This window comes from Cryptosporidium andersoni, assembly GCF_001865355.1.
Source record: "Cryptosporidium andersoni isolate 30847 chromosome Unknown contig_31, whole genome shotgun sequence".
NCBI lineage: Eukaryota > Apicomplexa > Conoidasida > Eucoccidiorida > Cryptosporidiidae > Cryptosporidium > Cryptosporidium andersoni.
In genome coordinates, this window is record NW_027122823.1 from 122,570 (window position 1) to 141,518 (window position 18,949).

At 28.9% G+C, this 18,949-nt stretch overlaps 13 protein-coding genes across 13 annotated transcripts; 5 read left to right on the forward strand and 8 right to left on the reverse strand.

The window, feature by feature from the left end:
* Nucleotides 1-63: 63 nt before the first annotated feature.
* On the reverse strand, nt 64-834 carry cand_009140 (tRNA intron catalytic C-terminal domain-containing protein; the record flags this gene model as incomplete). Its single annotated transcript, XM_067211154.1, has 1 exon — nt 64-834. One exon carries the CDS (start codon nt 832-834, stop codon nt 64-66), a length of 771 nt encoding a protein of 256 aa, XP_067069269.1.
* Nucleotides 835-1,270: 436 nt separating this feature from the next.
* cand_009150 (uncharacterized protein) lies at nt 1,271-1,810 on the reverse strand (the record flags this gene model as incomplete). Its single annotated transcript, XM_067211155.1, has 1 exon — nt 1,271-1,810. The coding sequence occupies one exon, from the start codon at nt 1,808-1,810 to the stop codon at nt 1,271-1,273; it is 540 nt and encodes a 179-aa protein (XP_067069270.1).
* Nucleotides 1,811-2,395: 585 nt separating this feature from the next.
* On the forward strand, nt 2,396-2,959 carry cand_009160 (uncharacterized protein; the record flags this gene model as incomplete). The annotated part of the gene is made up of 1 exon (XM_067211156.1): nt 2,396-2,959. The coding sequence occupies one exon, from the start codon at nt 2,396-2,398 to the stop codon at nt 2,957-2,959; it is 564 nt and encodes a 187-aa protein (XP_067069271.1).
* Nucleotides 2,960-3,401: 442 nt separating this feature from the next.
* cand_009170 (uncharacterized protein) lies at nt 3,402-5,315 on the reverse strand (the record flags this gene model as incomplete). Its single annotated transcript, XM_067211157.1, has 2 exons — nt 3,402-4,172; nt 4,299-5,315. The coding sequence occupies 2 exons, from the start codon at nt 5,313-5,315 to the stop codon at nt 3,402-3,404; spliced, it is 1,788 nt and encodes a 595-aa protein (XP_067069272.1).
* Nucleotides 5,316-5,686: 371 nt separating this feature from the next.
* cand_009180 (uncharacterized protein) lies at nt 5,687-8,719 on the reverse strand (the record flags this gene model as incomplete). Its single annotated transcript, XM_067211158.1, has 1 exon — nt 5,687-8,719. The coding sequence occupies one exon, from the start codon at nt 8,717-8,719 to the stop codon at nt 5,687-5,689; it is 3,033 nt and encodes a 1,010-aa protein (XP_067069273.1).
* A 359-nt stretch (nt 8,720-9,078) lies between these two features.
* Nucleotides 9,079-9,925, forward strand: cand_009190 (thymidylate kinase family protein; the record flags this gene model as incomplete). Its single annotated transcript, XM_067211159.1, has 4 exons — nt 9,079-9,119; nt 9,189-9,271; nt 9,340-9,758; nt 9,842-9,925. 4 exons carry the CDS (start codon nt 9,079-9,081, stop codon nt 9,923-9,925), a joined length of 627 nt encoding a protein of 208 aa, XP_067069274.1.
* Nucleotides 9,926-10,127: 202 nt separating this feature from the next.
* On the forward strand, nt 10,128-10,773 carry cand_009200 (uncharacterized protein; the record flags this gene model as incomplete). Its single annotated transcript, XM_067211160.1, is given in 2 exon segments — nt 10,128-10,132; nt 10,143-10,773. 2 exon segments carry the CDS (start codon nt 10,128-10,130, stop codon nt 10,771-10,773), a joined length of 636 nt encoding a protein of 211 aa, XP_067069275.1.
* A 198-nt stretch (nt 10,774-10,971) lies between these two features.
* On the reverse strand, nt 10,972-11,931 carry cand_009210 (uncharacterized protein; the record flags this gene model as incomplete). Its single annotated transcript, XM_067211161.1, has 1 exon — nt 10,972-11,931. The coding sequence occupies one exon, from the start codon at nt 11,929-11,931 to the stop codon at nt 10,972-10,974; it is 960 nt and encodes a 319-aa protein (XP_067069276.1).
* Nucleotides 11,932-12,255: 324 nt separating this feature from the next.
* Nucleotides 12,256-12,672, forward strand: cand_009220 (DNL zinc finger domain-containing protein; the record flags this gene model as incomplete). The annotated part of the gene is made up of 1 exon (XM_067211162.1): nt 12,256-12,672. One exon carries the CDS (start codon nt 12,256-12,258, stop codon nt 12,670-12,672), a length of 417 nt encoding a protein of 138 aa, XP_067069277.1.
* Nucleotides 12,673-12,746: 74 nt separating this feature from the next.
* On the reverse strand, nt 12,747-14,072 carry cand_009230 (uncharacterized protein; the record flags this gene model as incomplete). Its single annotated transcript, XM_067211163.1, has 1 exon — nt 12,747-14,072. The coding sequence occupies one exon, from the start codon at nt 14,070-14,072 to the stop codon at nt 12,747-12,749; it is 1,326 nt and encodes a 441-aa protein (XP_067069278.1).
* Nucleotides 14,073-14,399: 327 nt separating this feature from the next.
* Nucleotides 14,400-15,548, forward strand: cand_009240 (uncharacterized protein; the record flags this gene model as incomplete). Its single annotated transcript, XM_067211164.1, has 1 exon — nt 14,400-15,548. The coding sequence occupies one exon, from the start codon at nt 14,400-14,402 to the stop codon at nt 15,546-15,548; it is 1,149 nt and encodes a 382-aa protein (XP_067069279.1).
* Nucleotides 15,549-15,675: 127 nt separating this feature from the next.
* On the reverse strand, nt 15,676-16,473 carry cand_009250 (uncharacterized protein; the record flags this gene model as incomplete). Its single annotated transcript, XM_067211165.1, has 1 exon — nt 15,676-16,473. One exon carries the CDS (start codon nt 16,471-16,473, stop codon nt 15,676-15,678), a length of 798 nt encoding a protein of 265 aa, XP_067069280.1.
* Nucleotides 16,474-16,779: 306 nt separating this feature from the next.
* Nucleotides 16,780-18,750, reverse strand: cand_009260 (SEC1 family protein; the record flags this gene model as incomplete). Its single annotated transcript, XM_067211166.1, has 1 exon — nt 16,780-18,750. One exon carries the CDS (start codon nt 18,748-18,750, stop codon nt 16,780-16,782), a length of 1,971 nt encoding a protein of 656 aa, XP_067069281.1.
* Nucleotides 18,751-18,949: the final 199 nt, after the last annotated feature.

The window sequence follows — 18,949 nt, forward strand, 5'->3', positions numbered from 1 at the left end:
AGTAAAATGATTCAATAGAAAATGTAGAAATTTCATATACTTTGTTTTTTCCAAAGAATAATATTATGTAGACAAAGGAATATTTTCACATGTAAGGTATCGAATTTCCCAAACGTATTCTAGACTATCTATCACATTATATTCATTTTGGTTACTTTGCAAACTTATGTCATTTTCATCAGTATTGTCAATATCTTTTGGAATAATTAATTGGACACCATTAGAATGGTATATTTTATTCATATTAATTTGTTCGTAAAGTTTTCTGTCACTTTTAACCTCAGCCATTCCACCATTAAATTCTGTATCACTTAAATTTATGTGGTTATTTTTATTATTAAGGTTATTGGATTTAATATAATCATCCTTATTGCAAGAATTAGTCTTCTTACTAACCATGGCAATCATCATTTTCTTATTTACTGAATGTGCCAATCTTTGCCATAATATCATATCATCTACTGAGACTTCAAAAGGTTCCGTTACAACATGGACTAATGCAATACTATGATTAAAATCTGGGTCTTTGTCGTATATTTTGAAGTCGCAACCATATTTACTACCTTCCAGTACGTAATAATTGTAATTTCTAAACAGATCATTTGCAACTACTTCGTATTCATCAGTAGTACCAACTTTTTTGAACTCCTCACCACTAAGTGATACCAAAGAATCTTGAAACTTCATAATACCTAAAGGAAGTCCCAGTCCATTCTTATTTTGACACTTCCTAGGTATATGACCTATCGGATAAGTGATAATCTTCTTAGCTTTCAGTTCATCATAGCAGTATATATTCGCTGTAATTTTCGACAATCCACAATCTTGACTCATATTTTTTCTGGAAATATTCCAATAATATAAAGGAATATATCTATATTAGTATTAGAGAGATTATAACTAAATCAAATAGACTAGTCAGTTATGTGGGATTAAAAGTTATATAATAGATGAATTTATGATGAATAATCTTAATTGCGGGACTCGTTAAGTTAACTAGTCAGATAAACAGTAGGAAGATTGAGAATCAGTCCACTTATTGATAGATCAGTTAAGAGCTCAGTCAATATTAAACCTTTTCTGATGTAAAGTTAGTAATTTTAAAAAGAGCTAATATTATTCTAGTTTGGAAGCTCTAAAAGAAAGTTTATACCAAGTAGTTATATTTGGTAAAAACCTATTTAATTAATCAGTAAAAATTAGTAAACCGCTAGTATAGTTTTCAGTTTTGTACATAGATGTCTACTTGCCAATCAACTACGTCGTTAATTTAATTTATTAATTTTTCGTAACAGCTTTTTATGTCTCTCCTAAGATAGTATGGCACAATAACAGTAAGTAATTTATACTTTTTTAGTGTTTCCACTTTATTATTTTGAAAACTTACAATTGAATGTCTTATTGTCATGCTTTGTTGTTCATCATAATTAACGCGGTCATAAGGTGACATTGAATCCAAAAGCATATTTTGCTTCTTTGGTTCCATAAACTCCATTAATATTTCATCAACATCTGCAAGTATATCTTGTGAACTAATTTCCATATTTTTTGGTAATCGCATTGGGTTTTCAACGTGGGCCACGATAACTCCAGCATTTTTAATTGCCTCAGGCTGAGTCAAAGCTAGTTTACGTAGTTGATCAATATCAAATGCAAGGCCAAAAAATGGATTTGTCACCATATTTCTTCTTTGTTCCTCAACAGCTCTATAAAGATTGAACTGAGGAGATGCTGAACATTTTATAGTAAAAAGTACAACAAGAAATATTAGGAGCTGCTGTTTGGAACTATTGAATTTTAACACTTTCATTCTTTCCTATTTTTCACTTTCAATTTAAGAAAGTATGCACCGCTGCCACATCAAAAAAAAATAAATGCATGAATTGCATGTGAATACCGGTACACATACTAGTGCAAACTATTCCGTAATGGTACCGGCATATAAAAAATAAAAGTTACTTGTGCAATTTTTATTTTCTTAGTTACAAACAATTAAAATGTAATGTCTATAAGGTTTAAATTAATTAATATGAACTTATTCCTTTTTATTAGCTACTAACATAGTTCTGCAAATAGAAATGAGTCTTTTAATTAAAGAATTAACTAAATATTCAATGTATAGACTATATTTATTATATTTTAAAATTTTGAAATTGTTGATAAAAATATAGAAATGTGGTTATATGTGCAAACTTAATTGTATTGCTAAACATATATCTCCTTTTATTTAACAACAGTATATTTTACTATATTATTGTTTTAGCGGTAAATCTAATATTAACAAATTCTGGCGGACTACTTTTTAAATGGACCTGTTCACTTCTCTACTTAATATTACTGTTTATTCACTTTTTTGCATACATTATTTGAGTACTAATATATTATCTAGTAATAAATGGAAGAAGGAAATTATATTCAATCTAAAGAAACTGCTGAAAATTTGAAGAATGAGGCTAATAAGGAATATTCTAAGGGACATTATAATTTAGCTATTGAGAAGTATACACAAGGTATATATTCATGTCCAAAAGAAGAAAATCGTCTGTTAAGCATATTACACTCAAATAGGGCAGCATGTCACATTAATTTGGATAACCTTGATGCCGGCTTAATTGACTCTAACGATGCTATACAATTTGATAATGAATATCCAAAAGGATACTTAAGAAGATTTACAATTCTAGAAAAGAAGGAAAAGTGGCATGATGCATTAAAAGATATTAACAAGGCATTTGAACTCGATGAGAATTTGAAAGTTGATCAAAAATTAGTAGCAAGACAAAAGAGAGTTGAGAAACTGTCTTCGGAACTATTTGAGAAGGAGAAGGGTGAGATGCTAGGTAAACTCAAAGATTTCGGTAATATGGTACTTGGTAAGGTTGGGCTATCACTAGATAATTTTCAAGTAGAGAAAAATCCAGATTCAGGGTCATATAATATACAATTTAAGCAAAATTAACTCAACAAATTGAATTACATTAAAGAAATAATTGGGGTTTAGAATTCACAGCTTATTTACTATTAGAGAGGAAATCAATATTATAAGTAAAATTTATGTCAGTATTTTCTGGCAAGACATACTAACTGATGCAAAGTAGATGTCTATTTTATTTATACAGGAGACTTAGTTTGAGTAAATCGAAAGTGACATATTTGTTATTACTAGAAATTGATGACATTATCACAATATTTCACTTTAATATGTATTATAGCGCATATTTTCAATAAATCAACTATTCAGTGATTCTATTGAATAATTGATTGTCTAAACTTGGTACTTATCTACTGAAAAAGAAATTGAACCGAAGTATAAATTTGAATGTTGTAATGAAAATAATATTTCGAGGTAAATAACTAAAATAGTGACTCTCTAAGTTGCTTATTTTTAACTTTGAATCTTATTAATGCTTAATATCTTGATGAACACCAATTCTGTTGATATATGTCCCGGAAATATCAAACTTATCAAGTTGCAGTCTTGAATTCCAATTAGCATTAGTAAATATGTCTGTGAAGTATCTCTTAAATTCGATAAATGTGTTAGATTTAATCTGGGAATTTAACTTTTCAAGACTAATATCTGGTGCTAATTGCATGAATATTATACTTGCATGAATAACATCTCTATCTCTTTCTGTTGGGCAATTAATAATTATGTCACGTCTTTCACCATCACTATAAGACATATATAATGTACATCTTTCTAAGTTATTTCCCTGTTTACCTATTATTGAATAAATTTGTGGATATCCATTAAACCCAAACCAGTCCGACTTCTTAGTACATATAAATTCATTGTAACCGAAGCAAAGTGGGATTACTGATACATTATGATAATATTCCAATAATATCGATGGTGTTGGTATTAAAAGTTTTACAGATTGACGCTTTATATTGAGGTAGCAAGATATGAATGGAGGAATATTTCTTATATTTGCAAACCATGATTTAATAAAGGAATCTGGATCTGATATACATAGTAGCTTACAAATATCATATAGTGATATATCAACTCTATATTGTCCTCCACTTGATAATAATAATGCACAATTACTTAGTATATCCTCGTTTGGAAGGATTACACAACTTCTAGTCTCGGAACAAACATAAGATATTTCGGATTTTTCCATTCCAATATTTCTGTATACTTTGACTTGAATATAACGTCCGACCTATTAAAAACAATAACAAAATAAAGTTAATAAAAGGATGAAATTTGATAATATAAATATATTGTTCAATCATCTTAATTTAACAATGCTACTATTCTAAATTAAAACTATTATAAATTCACTTACATGTTTTGATAATAACTGAAATGTTTTGGAAACTGAAACTGGATTTTCACTAAATTCTGGGTTCTTTCCACCTATACTAGTAGACAATCTCCACTCTATTACTTCTCCTTTATATCTATTACCTAGTGGTGATATATCTTTGTAAGTAATTATAGATCCAACAGTTCTATCACCTTCTATAGATATTGGGAAAAATTTCGAATACTGTTTCTTATCACTATCCTCATTTACTTCATCATTATCATCCTCTAACAACATATCCAGTGGAGATTTTGTTGAATTTAATAAAAGTTCATTTCTTGTGAAGAAATCTCCTTCGTGGGAATTCATATAATCTTCATATCTATCTAAGGCTTCTTGATCCTCCACTTCCTCTTCAAAATTATTATCATTAATCTTTCCTACATCAGAGTATCGATGAAACTTGTTAACTAATTTTTCATTTTGTCCTACTATATAGTTATTCAATGGTATTGGATCTGCTAATGGTATCTTTACATTGTTATCATAAATTATAATACCATAGATTAATGGAAAAAGTAAGTAAAATGATTCACAATCTTTAGAATTTGTGAATTTGAAAACTATTAAGATTATATTTTCTTCATTTTCTGAAATATCAGATTTACTAGCTATTTCACCACCTAGTTTTTCACTACTTTTTGAGTAGACCTTAAATATGATCTTATCTACTCTATGAATAAATATTATCTCATTTTTTTTTATTTTATGAATAATTAAACCCTCAAATCCTGTTATAACAATTTCACATGGTGCCACTTTTAATTCTAGTACAAATGGACCTTCAAAGTTGTTATCTAAGAGTATTAAAATATTATATACTGGCTGTGGTAATTGTGATAAAGGTGGAATATATCTCAGACACTTTTTTTTATTTTTTATTCTTTCTAGTAGTGAAGACTCAGATATATTATAATTTGCTTCAAGTTCGTTCTCAACAACGGTCAGCTTGTTGCGAAGTATATTTAGAAAATGCAAACTATTTATATTACCCATAGCTATAAGTCCATATCAACACTTCATTTAAAAAAGTAAACTTAATATTTTAGCACTTATAAGGTGCTTTCTAGGTACTCTTATATATTACATCTGAAGAAAAGGATATACCCGATACTTGGCGGTGAGATAGTACCAGAGTACATGCAAAAGATCCTTAGATCCAAGTTAAAATTTAATAAAGTAGAAACATAAGTAAATAAACAGTTTAAGTAGGAGAGTCAAATTAGATCTAATTATTGTATATCATAATTCCTAGATTAGCAGTAAATTTATAGGTAATACATATTTAATAGTAATATATTTAAATTTTTATAGTATAATAAAGTTCACAAATCTTGTCCATTTATTATCTATAGTTAGATTTTAAACTAACTTACTCTTGGTAATTCCGTAAACTTTATATTAAGACGAAGTATTTTAGCTGAAAAGATTGTTGATATTGTATCAAAATTCTTAAACGTAGTACTTCTAAACTGATAAAGGTGAACTAGATTAGAATCCATTACAAAGGACTTCCAGGTAGGTAGTAGACAATGTAATTCTTTATTCCACTTTATATAAGAAAATTCTATATTTCGCCAAATACTAGCATTTTCGCTCTTTTTCTCAAACTGGGAATCTTTATAATTGCAAGAGTATATAGAGCTATACTTGGTAATTTTGTTCATTATATAAGAAAAAAGCTTATTAGATGGTGGTAAATTACAGGGTATATTTTGAAGTCGGATGCAGTTAAAAGAATTCATAATAGCATAGAGATATATAGAAGTCAAGAACATTTCACATGTAGAAATTTTAGGATTGTTATTAATATAATAATAGTTGATATCATTTGTGAAATGTATATCTGATCGTTTTGAGTACTGGTACCATGAATCAAAAGTTGCTAAACCATCCATTAAAGTTGCTAATTTTGATAGGCTATCATTAGAAGTAAAATAATCAGTACAAAGTGAGTTAAATCCATCATAAATTTTGATTGAATGCTTAGGTTCATCTTGAGACAAATAATCATCAGAATAATCAATTCCAAACTCCACAGAATTTGTATTTAATGTTGCATATTTCTTAGCCAGATAATTCTCGGAATATAGATTAAAGTCCTCTAAATAATATTCATGAATGCTTGGATCACTTGGTGATTTATTTATTATTTTGTTAACTTGGTAGATATCTGACTTTTCTAACTGATTATATTTTATTTTACTAATTTTAAGATTACTAGCTAGATTTACTTTATTAATCTGAGTTGCCTTATTTTCATTACTAGTAATAGAAATAGTTTTGTCTAGTTTTCTTCCAAAAAGTAACTTGTCAATTATATATAGTATAAAGGGAAATACTTCGTAAGCTAATTGTAGAGTGTAGTCACCATTACAATTAATGGAATTAGTATTGGAATAGATTTCCAGTGTAGAGAGTCTGAATATTTCCTTCCTAATTATAAAAGGATTTGTAATATGTAATAAAAATAGGTGTTTTTGAACTAAAGAAAAAAAAATTTCTACAACTGCATTTGTAGAAATTGGAGTATATGGAGTTGGGAACAACTTTTCAATATTTACATCCTTAACATCGGTTAGTTTAATCCATTGAAGAGTCTTAGTAACTTTCAAAATATTTGCACCATAATAATCGATTAGTTTAAAAAGTAAATTTAAATTTTTTGTAATGTTGAATAAGCCACAAGCTACAGAAAGCTTAGAAAAGTGATGTGAGTAGATAACTTTCATGCAACTCAAAGAACTACTTTTTCTTATTGACTGACGGAAGTTATCTGTTCTGTTAAAAATTATATATGAATTGTTTGAGTTCTCACATTTATTGGAATAACAGCACTGATTCAAAATCATTTGTCCTGCTTCTGAAGTATCTTCTAAAATAATAACAAATGCACCAGGATTTGAATATCTGCATTTACTTGATACTAAACACTGCGACTCATTAACTTTTGTATTAAACAAATCTAGATTTTCTAAGCTTGATTTTGTTATGGAATTATATTTTTTATTAATATACAGATCTTTATTGTTTACCTTCTGACTTATCGATACTTTGTTATTTAAGTTGTTAAAGTTACTATATAAAATACAAAGTTTCTGAATATCACTTGACTTAATTGAGCTACTACAGTCAGACAATATTGTACATATTGGAGGTTCATCAAATTTACTAAACAAATTTTTGGTTAATTGCAAAGAGTGACCTTTTTTCCATTGCCTTATGAATGGATCTACTACATCAGAACCACGAAGTACCTTTGGCTCATAGCCACAACCAAATGAGGAAAATTCAGCACATAATTGGGCTCCTGAATTACTGGGGGCAATAATTACGATAACACCACAAATTGTTTCATAGTTATCTTTGTAAGCCTCATAATGTATATCTATTCCAAGAGATTGAAGTTTATCAATGGATTCAGTTTGTATTCTAATATTTAACAAACTTTTATATAAATCTTCTGCACTATCTTTATGACCAATTAATTCCCATATGTCCCTTGGTCTAAAGTCATCCATCTTTTTTGAGTTAGAGTTGGATTTTTCAATTTTATCTCTTATTTGTTCATATACATTCAGTTTAGACCCATATTCAGCAGATTGACTTATTGTCTCAAGGGCTAAAGAAATATCTTCATTAACAAACTCCAAGAATTCCAATTCGCTCAATTTAACTTGACCATGAGATAATCCACGTAAATTAAGCATATTATAAGACATGAACTGATCACTAGAATAATTTATTAAATTAAATTCATCATCATTACTAACTTTTAGTACCAATTCCTTAAAAGATGAAGGGTATAGAACATAATCCGCTCTAGAACAATAATATGTTAAAACTTTAGCCCCATACCATCTTAACTTTTGATATAGTTGGTTTTTACTATGAAATATATAATGATTATTATCAATTAAACATACTTTTTTGCCAATTAATAGGCTACCTTTACAAAATAGCTCTGAAGATATATTACGTTGTAAATGCCACTTATTATCTAATTGTTTTCCATTGTAGATTGGGTCTAAGTGCTTACTATATATAGGAAAACTTTCAAAAAAAACACGGTTTCTATCAAAATGAAATTTCCACTCAAGTCTACGTTTTTCCCACATTACTTCTTTAATATTATTATATATAGATAAGGTATCCAATCCTAGATTTGATATGGGTAGATCTTGAGTTGTTCTCTTTAAATTTTTTAGATTTTTTGAAGTTCTTTTTCTATACCGTTTACTATAGTTATCTATGTTTTCAGAGTTTTCCTTAAATATCTCAGACCATCTACTTGACAAATATTCTAAAGGACGTTTATTAGTAGCTCTAGAGTTTAATGTGTTTACATTCTCTACTTGTTTCTCAGTTTCCTCTTCATCTGATACTTCTATTATACCCATAAGCCCTAGTTTATTTACTATTTTCAGTCTTAAAGATCATTATCTTAATAAGTATACAAATTTACTATCTTATAAATATCCTAGTTATTAAATAAATTGTCTGGAATATTGGGGTAATTCTAATAGTTGAATTCCCCAAATAAAGAATTTGTAGATACCCACAAAAAAGGGCTATAAAGTTCGGTAAATAAAGGCGGGTAGCTATTTTATAGCTGTGTGAGGGAAGCTTTTTTGAGTTTGTAATCAAATAAATTAAATGTAAAATTAAATTTAATTTCTACTGAAGTCTGTAAAAGTATATATATATTTGATTATTTAAATCCTTCAACTATAGCTTTTATTATATATATCAAGATTAAATGAGACGAGGGGCCCTTATTGTCTTCGAAGGCACCGATAGGTAGGTTATTACTGGTAATACTATTAACATTTCATATATGTGTTTATAATATTTTCAATACTTCATCAGATCTGGCAAAACTCTTCAGTCAAATAAACTGGCAGAGAAATTTAAAGATGAAAATATAAATTGTATACTAATAGGATTTCCTGGTATGTTAATTAAGTCTAAATAATTCTGATATTTCATTTAATACAGTGAAGTTGACTAATTTTTTAAGATCGAAGTACAAATATAGGGCATTTACTAGATCTATATTTAAGAAATTGTGAAGATATGAGACCAGAAGTCTCGCATCTATTGTTTAGTGCCAACAGATGGGAATACTTTGAAAAAATAAAAACATATTTAGAGAATGGTATTACAGTTATTTGTGATAGATATGCATTTTCAGGAGTAGCTTATTCTGTAGGAGCTCTTAAGAAAGATATAGAATGGTGTATGATGCCAGAAAAAGGTTTAATTTCTCCAGATATAGTTTTGTTCCTAGATGCGGATGTTCAAATGCGAGTTGACCGCAATGGATTTGGCGATGAACGTTATGATACTGAAAGTACCCAGAATAGTGTTTTGGCCGTATATTTACAATTCAAAAAATATGACTATTGGAAAGTAATTGATGCTTCAAAAGATCCAAATGTAAGTCTAGGGAATATATCTTAAGGAATATTAAAATAAAAATATTAACTAATACTTTTAAAATAAATTTTACTATTTTATAGGATGTATTTGAAAATATATATAACTTTGCTAAACAAGCTCTTTGTAAAGCTGAAAATAGCCATGTAAAATATTTATGGTCGTAAAGGCGCCTGACAGTATAATGCATATGTGATGTTTGGCCCGCTTTTGATTTTCAATTGTATCCTTTATTAATGACAACTTTTTAAGATTTAAAGGAGGATTTTTGAAGTATATATGGCTACATACTGTCCATTTTGAAGAAATTAGATCTTATTATTTGTGTCTACTCCTAATGCTCCAAAATATTAGTAAAAATATTTTTTCATGCTGTATATTTAGCAAGTCAATAAATTCTAGCGATGAAAATGACTATGGACCGCTTATATTATTGAGACCAAATACATCCATACGATATTATTCAAGCGATTTGAGACGTCGTATTAATACAGAATCTTTATCTTTACTACCACACTATCATGCATCACTAATATCTGAAAATTCAAATATAATTAAAGATAATAGTACAATGACTTTCAACATACCTGAAAACCAAAAGAATCAGTTCTCCAATTTTACATTTATTCTATATAGAGGGGTTATTTTGAAACAAGTCTTGGATTTATACAGGAATGAAACACGTGATATTGCTTTATACCTTTCTAAAGATCTTAAATATCTCAAACTAGATAATTTCAGTGGTGTAATTCTTGAAATACCTCTAAGATCTATTATTGATATAAGATATAATATAATATCAAGTGAGAATAGATCTTATTTCTCAAAAATTTCACATGTAGAGAGTGGTTATGAACCAGTAAGTAGTGATAATAATAACACAAACTTTACTATACTAATTGATGTAGGTGACAAATCAAGATCAGTACTAATAACTTTTAATCAGGAAGATAGTGCAATCTCTTTCTACAATAATATAAAGCTATTAGTTCAAAACTCACAGAAAAAAAAATAATGTCTAGTCAAAACTAGAAGGTCTTAGATTTTTATTACTGATAATTATATGTTTATAGTAATATAAAAATCAACCTTTTTTTTATACATTTAAATATCTGCCTCATTTTTTCATAATGAAAATATAATCGTTGGCAAATTAAGACTGGGATATCTAATTATTACTCAATATTTAGCCTTTTATTTAGATTTTTGATTTCTAAGCTGTTTTTGTATTCTCGAATTTCCTTTTTAAAACTCTAATCATAAATACAAAGGAATTCCTCGCTTCTTCTGCAGTAAACATCAAGCAAAGAGTTTTTTTATCAGGTAAATTAAGTACACAAGAGAGTTCAGGAATTGGAGGATTCTGAGGATTGATTTTAGTACATTGTTTGAATTCAAACGCTTCGATCCCTAGATCTACTTCTTTTATACTAGTTAAGTGAACTTTGCGATCAGTTTTGGAAGTTACAGATGATATTTCAAAGAAACCTGAATCAGTTAACTTAACAACACGGATAAACTTCTTTCCACTTCTTGCAACCTTTACCAATTTTACACCTTCTTTGTATTGTTTGATAATTTCCCTATACCATTCTGTTAAATTTTGTAACATAAATTCACGTTGTAATGTATTAAATTTACGTAATTCTCCATCATTATTTGTTAATTCCTCTTGAGAAGGTAATTCCAATACATCTTCAGGTACTTCCTTTGCTATTGTATGTTTAGTTTGTAAATTTGCCTTGCTAATACTCGCATTATCAACAGATTCAGTTTGTTTATTTTTTTCGATCGAGTGTTCCGTGTAAATTAAACTTTCCTCCATTTCTTGATCTTCTTGTGTGACCTTCTCAAACTCCGAAACCAAAACAGCTCCCATATCTGCTGACTGTTCTAATTTCTCCACAGATTTACATACATTTACTTTATCCTTATTCCAATTTCCCCAGTCTTCATCATCTGAGGGATCATGTTCTCCCAAGACATGTCCAAACATATCCATCATAATGCGAACACGATTTTTTTCAGGCATTGTTGCAAATCGATATTTTAATTTAAAGACTGAGTTTCTTGCATCTGCACGCGAAGCCTTTCCACCTCCCACGTAATGTACAGCATTATCGTCTACCTGAGCCCTTATTCTCTGTAGGCGATCAACTAATTCCCCTGGCATTTCTAATTCCCAATATGGGTACAAAAAAGTTATTAATAACAGAAAAAATGATAAATTTCACAGTTTCTACTATATCGGTACATACAAAAGCTTTCTACATCATGCGTTGACGTCTTTTTTTACTTAATATCTAATGTAGTGCACCAGCGGTATCATTCTCCCGCTACTATATGGAGTTAATGTTCATTTCTCTTGGAAATAATTTAAATATTTCTAATTAGTAGCATAAATTAAAGAAAGTACACTACTAATGCATAAATATAGAAGTATCTTTATATTTACTATAAAAAGTTGGAAATAAATTACTATAGATACTCTTTAGTGATGTCTCTACCTACAACTTTATTAAGATCCAACTTCTTAGTTGGAATGTATAATATTACAAAGAAAGCTTACTTAGGTAGACAAACCTGTACAAGAAGTTTCTCGTGCATATCCTTACCAAAATATTCAAATCTATTAAATTCTATAAGAGGTACAACTAATCATGGTCCTGAAGGAACTTATGTATTGAGCTGCAAATGCAACAAATGTCAAAATCTTATTATAAAGAAATTTAGTAAACACTCATATCACAATGGTGTAGTAATTATTCGCTGTGATGGCTGTAATAATTTACACTTGATAGCAGATCGTCTTGGATGGTTTGGAAATTCATCTAATATCGATATATTTTCAATTTTAAAGGAGAAAGGGGCTCAATTTGATAATGACAATGTGTGTAGTAAATCAACAATATAATGTGGTAATAATGTATATATCTACTAGAAAAATATTTTTAAAATAATATATTTATAATTTCTAAATTTGACTCTTTATAATAATACAAGTTTTGAACAAGTGTTATATATAGGTAAAGCAATCCAGATATGTTTACTATTACAAAATACGACGCAATTATCAATAATGAAGGAAGGTTTACATATTGGACAAGCATGAAAACTAGATATAAGCTGATTAAGTTGAATACTGCATATAAGATTTGAGTCATATGATAATCGTAAAATTTGACTACTAACTTGAGCAGACATTTTATCAAGGTTTTGTACCAGAATTTCTGAGCTTTTGAGCATTATTTCAACTATAGGTTGATCATTATTATGATGCTTACTAAGGTGAGCTGAAATATTGTTTTCCCTAAATGAAGCTTTACAGTATATTGGTTTATAGCAACTGGAGATATTTGCACCATTTTTATCTGATATTATTGTCCATACATGTGGCAACTTCCCAGCCTCATTAGAAACATCTATCTCCTCAACTAGATTTTTATTTAAGGAAGAATTAACAGTAGATAATTTTGTCGGTTTATATACAGATCTTCTAGTGGTTGACCTTTCTGTATTCTCTACTGATTTACTAATAATTAGATTTTTAATTGATTCAATTTCTTCATTAGATACTGTATCAGATTCTACAGTAAAGTTCTTGTAGCAAGTGAAGCTTAATAGATGATCCCACGATCTTTCATCTTTTATGTTTGATACTTTAATCTCATCATAATAAAAGGATAGGTCTTCTATTCTTCCACTTTTAGGTATATAACCTTGATTTTTCCCTTGAATAAGTATGTAATATAAATAACCTTTCTTACCATCTTGACTTCGCAACTTCATAAGTAATCTATCGTGAATAATTGAAATCATATATCTTTTAAATAACTCATCTTGTACTGCTCTTTCTATAACCATTGTATGAAGTACCACCTCAACATGTAGTGTATTTGTATTTATATTGTTTGGTAAATCAGCAAAACTTGTTGTTAGTTGAGCTATATTCAATTCTTCCATATTTAATATATCCCTATAATTTCCAGATTTTTCTTGTACTTGAGGTAATAACATATCATCTGTATAACCAACACTAATTATAACCTTTCCTAATTTTCTTGACTTAAAATTTGTACATCTCCCTTGTGTAGATACTTCGCTATAGTATATACCAGATTCAGTAGCAAAACCCGAATTAGCTATTACAACTTTTTCAGTAAATTTATCACTAAGTTGTTGTTTAACTAGTGAAATATATAGCTCAGGATTATATGTAATTAAATTGTCTAGAGATTTCCATAATTCACTAAGAGATGTATTAACATTACAGATGTTTCCTTTAGAAGTAAAGTCCGAAATTAGATCTTTCATCTAACTTGTATTGTCAGTTCTCTCCAATAATACTAGTAATTATTCCTATTATATAATTCAACCTTATATATGAAGGAAGAGTTACTATCTATCGGATTCAAAAATAAATAAATAACCTAAAAGTTAGTACATTGGGTGATAAATCCTATAATAAAAATAAGCCTCAAAACTTGGCGCTATATAGCGCCAAAAAGGGTATCGAAGGCTAACAATGAACTATATAGATGATGCTATATCGCCTATTTTTGTATTACCTTAGTAGGACTACTATAAGAAGATATTTTACCGAATATATATTAATATGCTGCATTGTATTACTCACTGGTAATGGAGATATCTGCTACACAGACACCATTTATTGCTCAGTTGTTAGATACATCTCAAATACGTGAATATGATCATCTGACTTATATTGCTACCTGTAACTTAAATTTTGGCAATAGTAGTGTTGATATTATCTGCTACGATCATTTAGAGGATAATTTTTCAGTTGGAAATACTTATAAACATGTATTTCCACCTGTAGGAGGGATACATTGGATGCCTAAGTATACTGGACAATCAGAAGATAAAGTTATAGCAATAGCGTATGATGATATACATCTCTTTAAAGAGAATGAGTTAATATGTAAGTTAGCTATAAAAAATACAAAAATGAGGCATTATAATTTGCCAGGTACAAGTAAGAGGACTGATAATCCCAATATAATTGGAGTACCTGCAATGAATATTACAGGATTTCGCTTCAATGAATATAATCCATATGAAATTGTCTCCTCTTTATATGATGGATGTTGCTTACTATGGGATATAGAATATAATGGTAGTACTGTAGATCACAAAACGAAACCTTTAGAATATAAGTTTAATACAAATTCTAATATTATATTTGATGTCTGCCACTTAAAACAATATAAATTAATGGATGTATGCTATGGCCATACAAAAAATACAATATATGTAGCTTTTGATAATGGAGCTGCTTTATCTTTAGATTTAAGAACTCCAACTAAATATTCAACATCAATTGTTTCCGATTGTATTCAGGGTTGGCAAGGAGGAATTATATCTAGTGAATTTACAGCCTGCAAGTTAACTTATATTGAAGATACTTGTTTATTTGCAAGAGCACTACTAAATAAGGGTATTGTTGATATCTTTGATAATAGGAAAAGTTGTGGACCCCTATTTTCAATACAATCTAATGTGTTTAATCATTCAAATCTAAAGATCTCTTCAATGGATTGCCTTAAAGTTTCAACAAAAACATTATTGACTGTAGCACGTGAAGATGGGATTGTCGAGTTATTTGACATAAATGAGAACACATCAAAACTAGAAAATTACTACAAATCTAGTATGACAATATATGGATTTACTTCAATTAATCATCCATTATACAAGAATCTACTAGGTATAGTTAGTGTATATGACTCAATAAATAATGCAGCCTACTTAAAGATGATATCAGTATAAAATTAAATAAAATAATTCACGTTAATTAATTTACTTTATGTAGAAAATTAATTTTCTATTTCAAATTATTGTATTATAAATTTGAAGTGCCTCAATATCGCTTATTTTATCAATTATGTCCAAAATATTATTCTTCCTTTGATCTTTTTGTTACATTTATAATTTTAATTAGCCAATAAATATTTAGCAAATTAAACAGTTCACCAACAGGGAAAAAGAACCATATATAGACTTTTGACCTATATGATGGAGCAAGCTGGTATGCTCTATAGAGCTCAATGTTCATCTGGTAGAGAAGTAAAACATTTCTTGTTAAAAAGAATGTTAGCACAAACAAATAACTAATAACCTTGCATGACCTAGATTCATTATCACCAGCATTATAATAGCAATATTTTATACTTAATAAGATAGTTGATAGTTCTGTTACCATTCCACTAGCAAGTATACCTATTAAACATTGCTCTTGTATAATATATGAATTAAATAATGCAACAAACGAAACTATTCCATGAAATAGCCATACACTTGAATCATTATTTTGCCCCCATTGCCTTAATATTATGATTATATCCCATAGAAAGTATCCCAATGAAAATGTACCAATATAAATCCACGATGAAGGAGTTGAACTGTAGGGATTATCTCGGACTGTAGGTAAGAGCAAAGTATATAATCCAAGTAAACTAGATATTATAGCATGAATAAACGCTATTCCACGAATACGTAGATTTTTTGGCTTAATTTCTTCTTTTTTTTTTAATTCTTCATTAATCCTTTCTCTTATTCTCTTAGGTAAAAATGAAAGTAGTACATATTCTGTAGGAATATTTTCCAGAATATGAAAAAATAAACAAGATAATAGGCAGTATATGGCTACATTATAATATTCATAAGGCCTTGTTATACCAGTATTTGTATCCATATTTATTACCCTATAATCAAAGTGTATTATTTGTACAAGTATTCACAATAACAATATTAATTATTTATTTAATACTTCAATTGCAAACCTCAAATTTAGATATTAATCCATTTATTGTATTTATAATATTAAGAATGCTTCTATTTTTAACACCTGAAAAATTTATTAGTGCCAAAGGTGGCCTCAATATCTGGAATATTTACGCAAATATGGCGCACCTGAAGACGAGTTTATCCTTTTAGAAGATTTTATATGCACTTCTATATATTGTAAAATTTTCAATGATATTCAATATTCCTTATAAAATCACGAATTTGCCACTTTATTAAGCTCCTCAATAAAATCATTCGGATTAATAAACTCAGTACATCCATATATAATATTCTTCTGAGCCTTATCAGCATAATTCTGTATAGCTTGAGATTCAACAAAACTTCCACCTCCAATCATAAAAACTATCACTTGTTTGAATGATGTCTTTATACGTAATACATTACTAGAATCAGTTCCTGGTTGGCACGGTTGTTTTGGATCAAAATATAGAAATTCTTCATTACTTAGTGAAGAAGACAATTGTGAATTTGTAGCTGAGAATGTATTTGTCTTATTTTCCAATAAAGAATCAATAATCTTCATTATCTTTAGAGACTTCGTTAAAGGTAAAAGTGCTCTTACACCCTGCAAAATATTCTTACCAGCCATATCAAATACTTTCTCACCCATATTTTTGGCTAGGCTTGTAATTCCGGATGACACATTTTGGGATACCACATTTGATGTATTAGGTGAGATATCAGAGTTACTAAAAGAAAGGTTAAAGGAATTATTTCCACGTCTTTTACATACATAATTTAAAATTCCAACATATTCTGCCTTATTATTAAAGTGTCTGGTAAGATATTCAATATTTTGTGAAGTTATATTATTTCCATGTCGTTCATGTAAGCATAGAGATAATATAACTCTGAACTTATCTATATCAGTAAACTTACTATTATCAGAATCTGTAGATGTAAAAAGTAAATCTATTTGATTTATACAACCAGAAACTGTTGGTATTGTATCATAAGACTCCTCAATTTCAAACAATTTATCTAGCTCCCTTTTCTTAATTTCATTAACAAGAGCTGTAGCAATGTTAGTGTGAATATCTATACTGCGTTTTTTCTCAGTCATTTCAGGGAGTGCATGTATAGCTATAGCCAAATTGGAAGCTACTTGTGTGGAGTCTTCATTGTTGTAGTTAAGCTCTGCTAATTTTTTATTATAATCGTTAAGTAATTCAGCAACAGCATTAGCAACATCAGTAAAATGAGCACCAGAATATTGACGCCAAAATGAATCATTGGAATCTAGATCATATGCCTTATACCCATTATTTGATTCATCTGGTATAGAAATTCTATTAAGTTTAAGATTGTATACATCATGTATTAAGCCTTCATATATCCATGTATGATTGATCATAACAGAAAGGTCAATGTCACGATCTAACAATATAAGAACTGGCCTATGGTTACCAGTAATTACGGGGAAGTTTGTGCTTGATTGTTTAAGTAATTCTCTTAGTTTAGAATCCAATTGTCTAGCTATAATTTGGCTAGGAGATGTCATATTACCTGAACAACGTATAATTGGAATTATTCCAAGGCAAGAGATTACACAAGTTAGATCACTAACTATGCGATCTATAGTAGCTTGGATACTATCATCATTTCTATTATTTCCATGAAAGCATGAATAAACATTACCCATTCCAAGGGTATATTTTGTTGGAGATAAAGATATAAAGTCTAGATATCTGTCTATAACTTTTGTAATTTTGCTAACATTGCCAGTTTTAATGACTTTTTTAGCGAAATATTCTAGTACATGTTTTGAACAAGGGCTAATAAAATTAATATAATAGTTTTCATAATATTTATTCTGTATATCTTCACAAAGCTTATCTATATTTTCTATTGTTGGACAAATAAAATACAGTGCAGGTACTTCTGGTATAACGCTTTTTGGTGTATTTAAATTTATATGTAATGTTACTCCATGATGGCGTAGACTACCGACTTTCATTAGTGGTGATAATATAGTTTGTCCAACTTTATCATATATTAATACTTTCCATATGTGTGGCCCCTCTAAAATCCAGATATCATTAGTTGTAGTTGTATTAGATGTGGAGATAGCACTTTGATTTACCATATTATTACCAAATCCTGGTTGTAAAGACAAATTTAGCATTGAGCCAATTGCATTCCTTTGAGATTCCTGAATATTCATAGTTATATTAATACAGATATTTGCAACATAAAAGATTCAAGCCTTATAACTAGTTCATCAAGACTATAGTAAAAGCACAACAAACTATTTCTGAAGGTGGAGAGGGGAAAGTTAATTGGCTAAGCGCGTTTATACAAGTGTAAAAGTGCAAGATTTGTAGTGTTGTGTGTTAAATAATGTATTCATATTATTAACTAGA